Source organism: Vespula vulgaris, chromosome 2, assembly GCF_905475345.1.
Source record: "Vespula vulgaris chromosome 2, iyVesVulg1.1, whole genome shotgun sequence".
Classification (NCBI taxonomy): Eukaryota; Metazoa; Arthropoda; class Insecta; order Hymenoptera; family Vespidae; genus Vespula; species Vespula vulgaris.
In genome coordinates, this window is record NC_066587.1 from 7433636 (window position 1) to 7446589 (window position 12954).

At 32.3% G+C, this 12954-nt stretch overlaps 2 protein-coding genes across 2 annotated transcripts; one reads left to right on the forward strand and one right to left on the reverse strand.

Annotated features, from left to right (window-relative positions):
• Nucleotides 1–5733: 5733 nt before the first annotated feature.
• Nucleotides 5734–9282, reverse strand: LOC127072605 (vacuolar protein sorting-associated protein 51 homolog). The gene is made up of 10 exons (XM_051013132.1): nt 9033–9282; nt 8822–8956; nt 8531–8752; nt 7857–8452; nt 7546–7774; nt 7237–7461; nt 6781–7115; nt 6523–6700; nt 6077–6189; nt 5734–5983 (listed from the first exon to the last, which is right to left on the reverse strand). Exons 1-10 carry the CDS (start codon nt 9111–9113, stop codon nt 5875–5877), a joined length of 2223 nt encoding a protein of 740 aa, XP_050869089.1. The 5' UTR covers nt 9114–9282; the 3' UTR covers nt 5734–5874.
• A 222-nt stretch (nt 9283–9504) lies between these two features.
• On the forward strand, nt 9505–12863 carry LOC127072607 (uncharacterized). Its single transcript, XM_051013134.1, has 2 exons — nt 9505–9667; nt 9790–12863. The coding sequence occupies exon 2, from the start codon at nt 10133–10135 to the stop codon at nt 12089–12091; it is 1959 nt and encodes a 652-aa protein (XP_050869091.1). The 5' UTR covers nt 9505–9667; nt 9790–10132; the 3' UTR covers nt 12092–12863.
• The last annotated feature ends 91 nt before the right edge of the window (nt 12864–12954 follow it).

A 12954-nucleotide genomic window follows, 5' to 3' on the forward strand; every position in this document is an offset into this window, starting at 1 on the left:
AAATAAGAGAGAGAGAGAGAAAGAGAGAGAGAGAGAGAGAGAGAGAGAGAGAGAGAGAGAGAGAGAGAGAGAGAGAGAAAGAAAGAGAGAAATAAAGAAACACAGAAACTGGTAAATGCAATCATTCTGAATTTTTTGTGCCCGCGTAAAATTTGAAAGTAAAATGGCCGACAGTGACCAATAGACTATCCAATAAAATTCATTGTTTTAATAATAAAGAAGAAAGCGTATTAAATTAAGTTGAATGAATGTGCGAAAATAAAAAAAAACAAAAAATTACCAACATAATGGCCTATATTTTTAGCAAGCGATTATTTGCCTTATCGTCGCGAAGAAAAGTTCATGCTGTTCTCTCGATGGCAGACACGTGTTATCCTGACTTCTCTCTCTCTCTCTCTCTTTCTCTCTCTTTCTCTTTCTTTTTCTCTCTTGTTCTCTCTCTCTCTCTCTCTCTCTCTCTCTCTCTCTCTCTCTCTCTTTCTCTCTCTTTCTCTCTCCCCCACTCTTTTTCTTCCTTTTTCTCTCTCTTTCTCTTTTTATCTATCACGAAGATAAATTCGAATGATACAAAGTGGAATCGTCTAACACCAGAAAGCTTTTCTTTCATGACCGATAGAACAATCGCAGGAAATCTCACGACCTTTAACTTTCGACAAACTTTATAAAAAACAATATGCATAAAAAAATGTGTGCGTGTGCGTGTGCGCGCGTATGTGTAGTATATACGATATGAAGATTCCTCGTTAGTTTATTTACACACACAACACGACGATTTTTTCGCGTAGGCGGGCTTTTCAAAATTGTCCGCTTTCTGAACGTTCGATATTTCTCCGCGTTAAAGTACACAGCACACTTCTTATTTTTCTTATCTCGATTTTCCCTTTCTGTTTCTTTCTTTTCATGAAGAACGATGAAAAATATATTTTTTTTCGTTCGCATCGATACCATGCCAATAAAAGAGAAAAAAAAAACAAAAATTAAGGAAGAATAGAATAATCGTTAATTCCAAGATCAATTCACAGAAAACAGGATCAATTTCTTTCGTTTGCTTCTTCTCCTTCTTCTTCTTCTTCTTTTTCTCTTCTTCATCCTCGTCGTTTTGTTGTGTAGGAACCAAATGGAGAATAAAAGAAGAAATCAATAGGAAATAAAGAAAACGAAGGAAGAGAAATATTAGGCATAAAAAACCCGAACCGAAACCGAGAGAGTAACAACGATAGCGAGGAGAACGATCGAGCATGACTGAACAACTGTTCTCTTCGAAGTCTCTTCGACCGATCCCGCATCGCGCGATTCGCGCGCGCACGAGAGAAAAACGAAGAGAAAAATCAAAGAGAGGGGAAAGAATATAGAGAAAAAGAGAAAAAGAGAAAAAGAGAATTGAATAGGTATCGTACGTTTTTATGGAAGAAGAACTCGAAAGAAAACGCGCGGCCAACCGTGACAAGGGTGGATCGACGACTGAGCGATAAACCTCTCTTGATTGGCTTAATATAGTCCGGCGAAGAGAGTAATTAGCCGCTCCTCACCGCGCGGGAAATGATTGGTCAATTTAAACCTAGAAACACGGTGCATTAAGCATTCAAGCGGCGTTCACTACCTATTAACGGTTTGCAAGAGAAGCTCCTCGTCGCAACCACCACCATCGTCCTCCTCACCATCGTCATCACCATCACCGTATCATCGTAGCCATCACCATCACGAGTATCGTCACCTTTCTATGGTGGTTAGTAGAGACGATGCTACTGGACCCTACTGGTACGAATTCTTTCTCTTTCGTCCCTCCCCTTGACAACACGCCATTTTGTCCTGTCTCTCTCTTTTCTCTCTCTCTCTCTCTTTTTCTCTCTTCTCCTCTCCTCTCACTACTTTTTTCCCTCTCCGTTCCAAGTCAATTTACCAATTGAAATCAGTGCCGGACGGTGAGGAAAGGAGTCACTGAATGATCGACCGAGCAATATGCTTCCCTTCCTTCTTCATCGCTCTTCTCTCTCTCTCTCTCTCTCTCTCTCTCTCTCTCTTTCTTTCTTTCTCTCTTATACTCAACACATACTACGTACACCCGGTCCGTTATCAAACCATTCACCGGCTCGATCGGTCCTCATTGCTCTCGGATCGTCCAACGTGATTGGCCCTGACGATCACGAGATTACGCGTTTGTTCAACGGTAACGCGCGATCTCGCCACTATCGTGATCTAGTTTGAATTTGAAACAAAAGATAAGTTTTGAAAACGTGAATAAATCTCGCTCGTGCCCTTTATTTTGTTTCCTTCTATTTTCTTTTTTTTTTTTTTTGAATTTGTGACAAGTCTTAGATTAGAAAGAAAAACTTTTTGTAAGAAACGAATTCATTGTTTCTTTTTTTTTTTCTTTTCTTTTTTTGTTCTTTCTTTTATTATAAAGCATTAAAATTAAATCGTGATACTCATTATACAATCATTCTTTATACAAAGCGAATCAGTCATGTAACATTAATCTTGAAATTGAATTAACAAGAGTAATATTCTTTAATGATCTTTAATATCTTATATGCTTTCCCACATGAAAAGTAATCGTGTCTAGGTGAATTTCTTTTTCATCACCTACGGCACTACTACTTAGCACGTGAAAAAACTAATTTGATATTTTCTTTTGATGTTCTTTTAAAAATTCTCTTGAGTTTCCTTCACCGTCGCCCGTTTCTTACCGACTGAGTTTATCGTAGAGTCGTGCAGTAAATTATATAGTTCGAGGACCGATTAAAGTTCAAAATTTTAGGGAATACGTAAAATTTTCTCGGAATATCCTCAGAAATCCGATATTTAATGATGGAAAAATACCTAGGACAAAGATCGAACGAGAATAAATTGTTTTATCTCGTAGAACTTTTCGTTGAGATAACAAGCGTAGAAAAGATAGTTTGATTTGTGAACGCAACAACGAGCGTGACTTCATATCGCCCATCGTTACGGTCACAAATCGAAACATCTTTATCGAACTTCAGGAAAATCCATTGTTCTCCTTTGTTGCCTGAAACAAACAAATGAACAAACAGAAAATAAAACGAAATAAAAATATATCCAAAATATTTCCATGCGTTTACAATGGATTTTTATCAATGTTAAGTTAGAAAAAAAGAAGAGAGAGAACAAAAAAGAGGAGAGGAAGAGAAACAAAGAGAGAGAAAAGGAAAAAAATTATAAAAGTAATTATCATTAACCGATATCATTTTCGAAAAAATTCTTATCTCCCAATCAACATAAATCAACAGTCTGTTCAAAGTGCAGATACGTCAATTCGAAGAATTTCCTTTCACAGGACACATAAGAGAAGAGAAGAGAATAAGGAAGGGCATTTGGAAACGTCATCCATCGTTCGATGGATTCGTCCATAAATTGGCAAACAATAGCAAATGGAGGGCCTTGTACGTAGCTTGACGGAAGAAGAAGAAGCAGAAGAAGAAGAAGAAGAAGAAGAAAGAGGGACGGGTTCGCCGATTAAACGACAAGCAAGCCAGACACGCACTGGCCCTCATGCTTCGAACACTGTATCTATAGAATGTAACTACTATTACATGCTACTTGGTTTTTTTCTTTTCCTCTCTTTCTCTCTCTCTCTTTCTCTTTCTCTCTCTGTCACTCCCGAATGCTTTAGTCATTTCATAATAATCGCACTTTATACGCGAGCAGTCACTACCCTCCATAGTTTTTCCCATGCGGGCCCACTTTATCCATTTTAAAGGAACGAAGAATTTTATTGATATACAATCGTCCTTTTTTTTTTCTTTTCTCTTCTATTTTCTTCTTCTTTTTCTTCTTCTTTTTCTTTCACCACACGTGCATTTGTATTTTATATTCTTCACTGATCGAAACGAATAATCTTTAATCCTCTTATCCCTCCACGCAATAACTCTCTTCGTTCTTACAAGAAATTCTTTGAATAATATCAAACCGTCGAACTTCATACCAGGAACGATCTTGATTCGTAAAAAAGTAAATGAAATCGTTTGATGGATAAACGAATGTCATCATTATTTTTCTTCACACGAAGTCGCAATAGTCGTTAATACTCGCATATGTTAGGGATATCCGTAAATGTCGATAGACAACGACGACGACGACGACGACGACGACGACGACGACGACGACGACGACGACAAGATATATTTCATCCTTGACATACGACACACTTATTGGATTTTCGCGATTCGTCGAAGTAGACTATAGTAAGAAAGAAATAAACGATGATTGTTTTTTCCTCAAACTTATTTCTTTTTCTCCTGAATTTTACAATAAATGAATTAGCTAGGTAGATATGTTGGCAGTATAGCCAGGAATGAAATACGTCTTTGGAAATTGAGCTACTGGCAAATGTACGTAATGAAGTAGTTACACATGCACAGGTGTTTTCTGTGATCACGTGTGCCACATATGCATATTTCTCTCGACCGTCTTTACTCTCTAGAGAAGATCGTAATCGTCCTTTGACGAGCGAAAAATAAAAAAAAAAAAAAGAAACGGTAAAATAAAATAGAATGTAAAAAAACGAATTTAGAAATTTTCTTTCTTTTTTTTTTCCTCTTCATTCGAACTTTTTATTCGAGTAGAGATAAGAGGGAAAAAATGTTATTTTTTTTTTTTTTTATTTTATTCGAGTATCCGCGTACGAAGCAAGAAAAGTCGAAAGTCTCGACGGATTATTTTTCCTAAATTTCCAGGGAAATTCGTGATTAAGTCGCGAGGCACGGCCCCGACGGGTAATTTAGAGGAGTTTATTAAATTAGGTAGAATGCGGTGCGTAGGCCCACGCCGGATACTCGGAGAATGAATCTCATCCAGCGAGAGGAAGTTCGAATTAACTCGAGCCACTGCCAAGAGGGTACGACGTCGTGTACCCCGATGTACTACCCATAAACTCTTGACCTATTTTTTCCCTTGGCACCTTTCCACACGCTATTGGACTCTCCGGTCATTGAACGTGATGATCCATCATTAATAATTTTTATATGTTGCTTTGTTTACTTAATCGGTTATAAACCACAGATTCTGATCTCTTGATTATTATATGAAAGAACATCAATGAGTAAGAAAATGCAGAGAATACAAAATGAAAGATAAATTTCATTTAAGAAATATTTCCTTATGAAAAAAAAGCTCATGAAACGAGTCGGTAGTTAATATAATGATAATTATATTTATATATGTATGTGTTTGTATATATGTGTGCATACATGTATATTATTAAAAGTCATTAAGTAGCCTGAACTAATAAGATCGTAAAGTTTGGAAGTGTAGAATGTGATAGATGGTTAAGACTTATTACAATCGTTTGACCTTTCTACTTACACCGTATCTCAACTTTGATGGGTTTATACTGTACGAGAGAGAAGAAAAGGATAGTATAGCGAAAAAAAGGAGAAAGACAGAGAGAAAAAGAGAGAGAGGAATTTGAAGTGAAATTGAACGTACGAAGGAGAAGGAAGAGTTGTAAGAAATTATGTCGTTGCACTCAAATTAACAATAGTCTAACATAGAACTCGATTATTCAATACTTCGATACGCGTAGGCGACAAGAAGACGAGAAGAAACGATCCTATCAATTATTTTCTAATATATTATTCTTAGTCTAGAATAATGAGTCAGTATCTAAGTAATGATAATTTTAATCGCGATACGTTGTAAATGTTTTCGGTATTATCCTCTTGACGAATTCCTAGTGAAGCGAAACGACGACGACACAAACAATTCTACATATATTTTGATATATAGATAAATTTTATTTTGCATCTTTTTGCATTATTTTGCATCTTTTAAGAATATTTGTTATAAATAAATAATTATGTACATATTGTAAACTGTATAAAATAAAAGACAATTCTATTATCGATAAGATAATTATGCTTTTTCGCATATAATGTCCACTAAGGTTGGTACCATCAGAATCGGACTTAAACATCTATGAACTGCACTCCCAAGGATTTCGTCTAAAAGGAAATGAACGACGCTGGAACAGAAAATATTAGAATTATATTATGGAGGATATCGATTTATTTGTAAAAAAAAAAAAAAAAGTTCGATGAAAGATCGTCATACATACTTTTCGTCCGAAACGAATTTCCAAAGATAAAGCTGGAGATAATGTGTGTCGACTTGTATCTGTTGTAAGCCGTTTGTGCTAAGTGTTCGTAATCTGACGCATTCCAAAAATGTCTAAAAGAATGTTACAAAATTAGTATTATAATCTTTGTATAATGAAAGGGACGAGAAGGAGCAAAAAGGGTAAATCTTAACCATATAAAAGTGTAAAATATATTGCGTAGCGCGAATTACGTGCAATATGAGAGAGCAATGCAGACGCGAGAGTATAATGTACATACGCGATACAAAGTGGATAATAGCTGAGCTATTTTATCATTGGGACTGCTGTGCAGCACCTGCACCTATTAGAGTACTTTACATGCTAAAAGTATATTTCTTCCTATATACGTCAACCACGTTGTCCCTTGTTTAATATTATTTATAAATTATGATACGCTAAATTACCTTTAAACTGATCTTGATGATTCCCGTTAAGATAGAAGCTTTGTTGAATTGAACCGATGAAAATATTTCGATACGTTCGGAAAATAATTTATGAATATTCGGCGCTAAAGAAGAATCCAAGCGATTCGGTGTGTACGAGGACCAATTAGATCTATAATGATGCCTTGATGTACTAACGCTGAAATAAAATAAACGATAAATTAAACATTAAATCGAATCGGAAATGACAAAATTATAGATCTCATCTTACGTATATACCTATGCGTTTTCCTGCTACTATCGCTACTTCTGTCAACTTGTCCGTCTATATCATCGTACAATGCGGCAACTTGAGAATCAATTGCCGTTATGTCTTCAACGACTCTTTTCATAACGATTCTGACTGATCTTGGTTCCATTGTATGTAACCAATCTCGGGTCTCGACAGATTTTCTTATTAACTGTGAGACAGCTAAGCCTTGAATACGGACATAATGATTTAATAAATTTTGAGCCGCCATTTGAAAATTTTCACATATCTCTGATTCTGGTGTAATGATGTTTTCGGATGACGCGTATTGTTCGATATTAAACAGATTATCCGTTGTTTTTAACTAAAATATATAATCGAAAATAACTTAATAATTCATTACATTGAATTTAATGTAATAATTAAATAACTCAATAGTAAACATTAAATTTAATAAATAATTTAATTGCGTTCGTTAAACGTACCAGATACCGTACATTATTCTCTTTATACTCGATACACATTTTGCTAAGTAATAAAAAGAGAGTAGGTGGAAATTTTGGGACATCTGAGCCTGTACAAAATCCACTTGCAATTGCTGTTAGATGGTGCAAAAATCCAACAATTAATCCTTCTCTAACTTCATCTACACAGAAGTTATGTAAAAATTGTGTCTTTAAACTGAATGATAAATCTGGCTGTAAAAATACCTGTTCAAATGATAAAGAAAATTAATTAGTACATGGTACAATAGAGTAAATATTTTAAAAAGGTACATCAAATAAAAGACAAACCAATAAATCTTGTAAAACTCCTTTGACTTTTTCAATAATAGGCATAATCAAAAGTGCTTGAAGTTCTGCTAATCCACTATCTCCTTCTTGACTTGGCTTTTCTTTTCTAACTTTGACAGCTAATGTTTGTCTCACTTTGGCTAATGCTTCGCTCAAATGTTGTTTCAAAGAATGTAAATGATTGCGACATTGTTTTCTTCCTGCATTTAAAACTATATCAATGCTTGCTCTAAAATGTAACGATTAAAAAGCATTAAAACTTTAGAATATTTTTCTATTATTAAATTTATGAGAATTATTGATTTAATTACTCGGCAAAATCTGTTTCTTGACACGGCATATTTATGATTTGTAATCTTCTATAGAATCTATCAAGAGCTCTTACTAATATTGCAGTATCAGCTACATTTTCGACTCTTTTTTTGACAAGATCAAAATACTTTTCCATATTTCTTGTAATAAAGTTATTTAAACGAGTAAGAGCTATTGTATCAAAATCATCTGAGAAATCATTATCTTCTAAGGACACTCTATTTATGAACATATTATTATAAGATATAACTATAAGACATAAATCGCTTAAAAATCCAGAACTACCCTTATCTATAAATTCTATCATATCATTTTCACACATATCCTTCAGTATATCTAATTGTTCTGTCAATCTGCCTTCTGCATGAATCAAAAATTCATCGCACAATGAATCAGCTGGTTCTTTTAATTGTAACAGAAGATCTACGTTTTCTGCCAAAGCTTTAGTTGGCACATCTCTCTTATGAAATTGCATTCTTAATTTAGATTTTAATTCTTCTAAAATTTCTTCGCAATCTTTTTGAATTCCTTGGAAGGAAGGCATGTTACCATATTGATCAAGTACACGTTGTGCATTTATATAATCTTGTACTGCCTAAAATAACACAGGTCTATAAAATTATCTTTAGAAAATGAATGTTATGTTTGCTTTATAATAAATCAAAAATATTACTTGAGTATAATTTTCTTCGTTCATTTTCTCTTTTAGATTGCCTGGTAATTTAAATAAAAATTGTAATTTCTTTAGAAGAGTATGAACAGAGGATAGTCTAGCAATTTGTTGTCTAGTCCCTTGTAAGGTTGAAGAAATTTGTTCTGAAAATGATGTTATACTATCCATATTTTTTGCAAGTAAATCCATACTATCTTCCATTCCTTTAAAATCAGTTTTCATCTAAAAATTTCAAAAATCATTTAGCAGTCATTTACAATTAATTTATAAACATTCGATCATTCGAACTACCTTTCTAATAGTATCTGTTGCTGATATAAATTTATTATAATTTTCATACACTAATGTTTGCATGTCTGAATGCAAAGTTTGTGTATCCCTTTTTATTTCAGCCTCATGATCCATAATCTGTTTCAATGTATATTCCTGCAAAATATATAAATTTTGTAATGAAGATAATTGGATTTGAAAAATTTAAATTGACAGAATATAAATGACATACTTTTAATAACTTGTGTAAGTAATTATCTGGATTAAAATATTGTCCATTGATATCATACTGATTGTTAGAATTCTCTGCCATGTTTAATACTTTTATTCGCTGTTATTAATAATTATTAATACTTTGAAATATATATTTTCAAGTTTTGCATTGATTTAGGTTAGTCATGTATGGCATATATATAACAGATATAAATCAAAATATCGAAGAAATCATAAACGTCACGTAGAAATCTTATATAATTTTTTTACAGTGTTGCCAAATATTTAGATCTGTGAAAATTTGTCCCTAGAAAAATAATATAATATCAATAAAATATCAAAGCAAATCACAGATTTAAATGAAAAGAAATATTTTAAAAATAAATACAGCACAGAGTATTTATTTTAAAATAAATAGAATAGTATATTAGTAGCAATACATTTTTTTAAATAACTGAATAATGGTTGCTTTCAATACTAGTATTATCCACTTACTAACCAAGGGATTTGCTATATATCTTCTCTATATGGTGCAACTTTGACGGATTTTATTTTTAACAAATAAGGTGCATTCTTTTACGTGATAATTTTCATGATTACGTATATTTCAAGACAGCGGATTGGTCACACATATTGGCTACTCATATTTCTTTAGTGCGTATTCCTCTATAAGTTGAATAGGAGACGCTGTAAAATAGTATCATGTAACATAACCTCTTAAGTACGAGAATGAAAATATTTTATATTAAAAAATTGAATATTTTTTCTTTTATCAGGCGATTAAGATTGCACGATAAGCTTAAATACTTCAATATACAGGTTTATCTTACAAACTGTATCGATAATTTATTCAATGGGAAGTTTATTACAATATTTTCCTTCAAGTAAATATATGCAGAGACAAAAAAGACTATATAATCATCCAATTCCAGTGATTTAAAGATATTTGCAAAATATAGCAAGGATTAATTTAAAATAAAAAACCGCAAGATTAATAGTCAAGCTTGAAAGTTTCTGACACTTTAAATATCATGGTGACAGTAACCTCTTAATGCTAGTATCATAACAAAATGATATTGTTTACTTGATGAATGTGAATAGGCATAAAGTCAATAAAAAATGCCTCATCCGTGTGTTGTGTGTGGACGTTCGCGTATGAATCCAAATAATAAAGAAGAAGAATATATGTTTTTTGGTTTTCCTGTTAATGATGAGGAACGATGCAGAAAATGGTTGGAATTTTGTTGTCGTGAAGATTTATATAAACTTACAAAGAAACAACTTCTGCAAAGAATGGTATGCTCTAAACATTTTGAACAGAAAGATTTTTTGAATGAGTATTACGATAAATTAAATAGTACAGCAGTACCATCAATCTATGATCCAAAACAAAGCTTATACAACATTACATGTGTATTATGTGGTCGATATCGTCGGGATCCGCCAGATTTAACTTATGACGGAGCTACTTTTCATCATTTCCCAGGAGAAGAATTTCGATGCTTAAAATGGCTTGATTTTGTTGGTGTAGATTCTTATTATAGATTAACGAGAAAAGAAATATTATTTTGTTATATTTGTTCAAAACATTTTGATCGTTCACAGTTTATGCAAGGTTATAAAAGTAGATTAGTGGACAATGCTGTCCCTAATATTCGTAATCCTGACGATGCAGATTCATCAGAAGAATATATTCTAGGATTAGATACAGAAACAAAAGTGTATAATGCAATAGAGAAGACAAAGAAATTAGATCCATTTCCACCTGCTGTTCTAGAAAGTCAAGCTTGTGCTGCATGTGGTAGATCTAGATCTGATCCAAGAAATAAAACTGAAAGGTATAAATTTCATCCATTTCCTGCTTATGAGATAGGAAGATGTCTAAGATGGTGCCAATTCTTGGGTAGAGAGGATTTATTGAAAATGTCTCCCAATCAAATACGGAAATTAGTATTATGTTCAAAGCATTTTCAAACGGGTCAAAGTTTTCATAAAATAGGTCCTTGCGATGCAGTTCCAACAATAAAGGATGTTTCTTTAACAAATTCTATAAATTCTAATGAAAATGCACATGATGAAGAGATGACTGAAGAAATAAATGAGAACTCTGGTTTTATTACAACTACTAAAGGAATAAGAAAATCAGGGTCTTCGACACCTCTAGTATCTAGTAAAAAACCAAAGGTAGATAATAAGCCTACACCATTAGCAAAGAAACGTGGCAAATGTAGAAGGCCAACTGTAATTAACATTCCAAAGCCTGATCCTAATAATATAGAAAATCTAATGGTAAAAAAATTACCTTTGCCTCCTACTTCAAATTGGAAATTTCAATATACAGATCAATATCAGCCAATAACAATAACAAATAATATTGCATCTAATATCACTAATACTATTCCTGGTAGTATAAAGAAAGTTATTTTACCATTTACTGGTGATCTATCTAGTTTGGGTAATCCAATACCAGTTCATAGTTTGTCGAGCATTCCTCCTGGTTTGTTAATCAAAATAAATCTTCCTGAGCAAGAGAAACAAAAACCTGTAAAAACTGGTAGAAGGCAGAGTAAGAAAAATTTACAAACAAAAATGAAGAATGGTCAAGTAATTGCCACTATACCAATAATTAAAGAAGAAGAACAAACTTCAGATAAAAACCTTATTGAATTGCTATCAGATTCTCCAGAGCCTATAGCAAGTACATATAAAACGATAGAATTAGAAGAACACGATGAAGATCAAGAACAAGACCAACAACAAGATCAAGATGATCAGAAGCATGGAGAAATTATGCTACCACATGATTTTGAAGTTTTAGAAGATGATGAAGATGCCATAAATATTAAAGAAAATGAATATTTTGAGGATTTCGAAGAGGTGGAAGCTTTACCTATGAAACCACAGAAGAGAACTCGTAATCGAAGAAAAAAATTAACAATGCGAAGAACTATTTTTCCTATACGAAGTGAAGTTAAATATTTTCTTCGTAAAGTTGCTCCTCACATGCATAAACTTCCTACGAAAGCAAGAGCACAGATAAAACTTTCTATTGTTAATATGGTGATTGATCACTTATAAACATAATTCATAATACTATTTTTCAAAAAAAAAAAAATTGTACATGATATATACGAAGTTTAAGATCTTTTTTGTATCAGAAAAATATTATTATACTTATAATGTAAAGAATAGGCAGATATTTACAGTTATTGAAACTGACAATTGTGTCAATATAATTTATGAAATCTTATTTTTATGTAAAGACTTTGTAGCAAATGTTACAATAAGTACTAATGGTTAAAACATTTAGAAGATTTAGGTAGAGTACAAAATTTTTATCATTAAGCGCTATGTTACTTTTCTATAAAGGAAAAAAGCAAAAGCTGTATTAATTTGTTTTTAAAATTGTTGCCATTGAAATCATATGTTATGATCCTCATCAAATTTATAGTTATGGAAAATAAACTGCAGAAGCTACATTTAATTTAAAATTCTACAAGTGTATCATATATATATATATAAAATATATGTAGGGTTGGCTTGGCCCGGCGCGGCCGGGCTCTATATATATATGTATGTATGTATGTATGAATATATATATATATATATATATATATATATATATATATAATAAGTTTTTTAATTAACAGTAATTAAAATTTGTTGTATTACTTTTTAACATATGTATGTTTATAAGATAACATAATCTAAAACAAAATATAAGATGAAAATCATTTATGTAAAAATAATCTTCAATTATAAATTGCAATACTACTATTAAAATTTAGTTTTCTTATGGGACAAAATTTGTAATAAGCAACATATTAAGTAAACATGTTCATTATATTATACGAGACAATTATTTTTATCTTAACAAAATCATATATCGTTTTTATTTTATAACCTAAAATTTTGAAAGTGAATGTTCAAGTTAATAAAGA